Source organism: Bison bison, unplaced genomic scaffold (genome assembly GCF_000754665.1).
Source record: "Bison bison bison isolate TAMUID 2011002044 unplaced genomic scaffold, Bison_UMD1.0 scf7180017864255, whole genome shotgun sequence".
Taxonomy (NCBI): domain Eukaryota; kingdom Metazoa; phylum Chordata; class Mammalia; order Artiodactyla; family Bovidae; genus Bison; species Bison bison.
The window spans coordinates 1,552,368-1,556,357 of record NW_011494827.1 but is presented as its reverse complement, the minus strand read 5'-3'; the positions used below and the strand labels follow the sequence as shown (position 1 = coordinate 1,556,357).

Sequence of the window (3,990 nt, the reverse complement as noted above, 5' to 3'; positions counted from 1 at the left end):
CCTCCATGGAAATTTGGGCCTGATAGACCTGGCCCTGGCCTCCCACAGCAATGTCCTGCAGGTATTTCCAAATTTTAAAGCATCCACAAAGTGTATTTTCTGCAGCCAGTGCTGATCAGACATTGCCAGAATAATCAAACAGATGATACAATTTCATATCTAACGCAATATGGTGGCTCAGTGCTAAAGAATCAGTCTGCTAATGCAGGAAACACGGGGTCAATCCCTGGGTGGGGAAGATCCCCTGAAGAAAGAAATGACAACTCACTCCAATATTCTTGATTGGAGAATCCCTTGGACAGAGGAGCCTGGAGGGCTACAGTCCATGGGGGTCACAGAGAGATACAACTGAGCAACTGAGCGCGCGCGCACACACACACACACACACACACACACACACACACACACACCAGCATGACACACATTAGGTGCTGAAGAAACCCATGTGGAATGAATGCCTGATCCAGGAGATGGCGGGCGTTTCCGGACATGGATTTGAGTAATGGAATCTGAGCTTTGAATTTCCACTTCCCCATCCCCAGCACAACCCACCCTGTCTTCTTTTTTTTTGCAAGAACAGACCACTCTTCTTGCTTTTCCAGGAAGCTCTGCTCTTCTGCCTTCTCCCTGTCTGAAGAGGAGCTGCTTGGGATGAGGCAGGAAGTTCACGGCTGCTTCGCTCAGATGGACAGGAGCTTGGCCCTCCCCAAAATCCGGGCCCGAGTCCTGCTGCAACGATTCCAGACAGCTTGGCGAGAAGCAGAGTTCCTCAAACTGGACCAGGCCATGGCTGCCCCTGAGCTGCAGGTAGGATGGGTGTCTTGGGGCCTCGTGCTGGCAGAGGCAGGGCCTCCTCCAGCTGCTGAGGCTGTAGAATCCGGCTCCAGTGCCGCCCTCAGCCCTCGCCATGTTAGCATCGGGCATTCCTGGAACCGCCTTAAGTTCTGTAGTGGACACCCTGGTACCTGGCTTTGCACTGTCCACCAGCAGTTATGAGTCTCCACCACTCATGGTTCACAGGTCCACCCCTCTCCTGGGCGTTGATTGCCCTTGGTGGTGGGAGCCACCTGGCCTGAGAGGTGACTCTCCCTCCTGCCCCTCCCATAGCCACAGCCAGTGACCCACGCAGGAGGCTTGTGTAAGTGATATGAAGAAGATGCTCATTTCAGCTCAGGTGGAAAAGGGCATCTCTGATCCCAGGGCTTGGAGAGTGATTTACAGATGCCTGTGTGGGCTAAGTCATTTCAGTCGTGTCTGACTCTTTGCAACCCCATGGACTGTAGCCCACCAGGCTCCTCTGTCCATGGGATTCTCCAGGCAAGAATACTGGAATGGGCTGCCATGCCCTCCTCCAGGGGTCTTCCTGACCCAGGGATCGAACCCGAGTCTTCTGCATTGGCAGGTGTGTTCTTTATCACTAATGCCACTGGGAAAGCCCTGACACGCCTATAGTGAGCACCTGTTGCATGCCATCGAGAGGCAACTCTTGGGTGCTGGGTTTACTCCGGAGCCCCCCATGGGCCAGTCAAGGCCAGAGCCCCCACCTTACCTAGCCCTTTCCTCCTCCTGTCCTGGTTCCCACACCTCCTGTGGCTTGCTCTGAACTCCTTTCTCAGGAAACAGCGTTCACCCCAGTCCCTGCTGTCTCTGGCTCTGCCTCCGGGGAACCTGACCTCTACAAGGCCTTTGAACTTGCTGTTTCCTCTGCCAGGAACATCACAGGGCCAACTCTTTGCTGTTTCTTCACATCTCAGTTCAGATGTCATCTACACAGAGGTCCTCCCTGAGCACTATCCAAAGTCAGCACCTCCGCAAGCATCCTTCAGAATGCTGTGTTCTTGCTTCTTCGTAGAATTGACTGCGATTTGGAATGTCCTGGTTGCTCAATGTACTCATGGTCTGTGCACCAGCCCCCACCAACAAGCTCCCTGTTTGTAGTTCCCATTCACCACTCCATCCCAGCATCTAGAATGTGCTTGGTGCTTAGTAGGTGTGCAGTGAGTGTTATTGACTGAACCAACCAACCAGCAGATGTGGGCAGAATGTGGGGACTTCCCTTGAGGTGATATCACATTGATGTTGAAAGCATTTCACATCATTTACACTTCTGTCAACTCAGCTGTGGCTAACAGCAGGGCCGGGAGTAGGTGTTCTGTCCTCATGTTACAGATGAGAAAACTGACCGAGAGGAAAAGTGAATTAATTGACTGAGGTAGGACAGAGTAGAAGGACTGGTCTTGGAGCTGGTGCTTTCTGACTTTAAACCCAGTGCTTCTCCTTGAGGAGGAAAAAAAAAATTCAGCCACATCCTTTCTGAATAAAATCAGTGAACAGCACCAACTTGGAAGATTTTATATCGTTTCACATTAAAAAAAAAAAAGGGGCTTCCTGGGTGGCGCTAGTGGTGAAGAATCGCCTGCTGATGCAGCAGACATAAACGACTCGGGTTCAGTCCCTGGGTCAGGAAGATCCTCTGGAGAAGGAAATGGCAACCCATTCCAGTATTCTTGCCTAGAAAATTCCACAGACAGAGGGGCCTGGCGGGCTACAGTCCATGGGGTCACAAAGAGTTGGACATGACGACTTAGTATGCACATTAAAAAAAAATAGTGAGTTGAGAATTCCCTGGCAGTCCAGTGGTTAGAACTCTATGCTTCCACTGCAGGGACCCTGGGTTCCATTCCTGGTTGGGGAACTAAAATCCCAGAGGCTCTGCAGCACAGCCTAAATAAATAAATACATGAAAATAGTTTTTCAAAAACGTTATGATTTTATTTTGAAGTGTTTTTTTTTTCTATTTCTCTTATTAGAATGTTGCAAGATATATAAAATGGTGATACTTACAGAGTTAGGAACAGGTTATACCCAAAAATGTGTAAAAAGTTTTGGAAGAGTGAGTTAAAAATATATATATATATCCATGTAACTGAACTGAAGTGTGTTTCCCCTGCTTTTGAGCTGGACCAAGGACTGAAGGGCTGATACCAGCAGGAATTAACTGTCTGACTGTAAGCTGTTCAAAGTTCTGGATTTTGAAAGTGAATTGGCCTTGTGTCCCAGAGGGGCAGAGCATCTGCCCTGGGCCTAAGGTTGGACCCTGGAAACCCTGTAGAGATGCAAGGGCGGAGGTGAGGGATGGAGCCTGCGGTTGGCTGAGCCTGGGTATCTTCACCAGCAGCACCATGAGAAGAGCATCATGGTGAGCAGACCTGGGAGGGCACCCCCAGGAGCCACTCCATTGCCAGGCCCTCCTCTCCTGCCAGCCTGGGGGTGTGGACAAGTTATCCTGCAGGCAAGCGAGCTGGGAGCTCGGACCTAAAAGGTTTTTTTATTCTTATTTCATCTTATTTATTTTAGCCTTCTTTTTCTTATCCATCATTTTTTCATCTATAAAATGAATATAAGGAAGATCACTGTGGGAACTGTTCAGTCCCAAAGTTGTGTCTGACTCTTTGTGGCCCCATGCACTGCAGTGCACCAGGCTTCCCTGTCCTTCACCATCTCCTGGAGTGTGTTCAAATTCATGTCCATCGGGTCGGTGATGCCATCCAGCCATCTCATCCTCTGTCATCCCCTTCTCTTCCTGCCTTCAGTCTTTCCCAGCATCAGGGTCTTTTCAAATGAGTCAGTTCTTCGCATCAGGTGGCCAAAGTATTGGAGTTTCAGCTTCAACATCAGTCCTTCCAATGAACACTCACGACTGATCTCCTTTAAGATGGACTGGTTGGATCTCCTTGCTGTCCAAGGGACCCTCAAGAGTCTTCTCCAACACCACAGTTCAAAAGCATCAGTTCTTTGGTGCTTAGCTTTCTTTATAGTCCAACTCTCACATCTATATATGACCACTGGAAAAACCATAGCCTTGACTAGATGGACCTTTGTTGGCAAAGTAATGTCTTTGCTTTTTAATATGCTATCTAGGTTGGTCATTGGAGAAGGCAATGGCACCCCACTCCAGTACTCTTGCCTGGAAAATCCCATGGACGGAGG

The 3,990-nt window shown here is 49.4% G+C and overlaps 1 protein-coding gene across 1 annotated transcript in view; it reads left to right on the top strand.

Annotated features, from left to right (window-relative positions):
• Nucleotides 1-3,990, top strand: part of EVC2 (Ellis van Creveld syndrome 2) — a 164,665-nt gene that overhangs the window by 115,015 nt on the left and 45,660 nt on the right. The window contains exon 16 of the mRNA XM_010847786.1: nt 603-807. Coding sequence (XP_010846088.1) covers nt 603-807 — 205 coding nt within the window. The remainder of the gene's footprint in view (nt 1-602; nt 808-3,990) is intronic.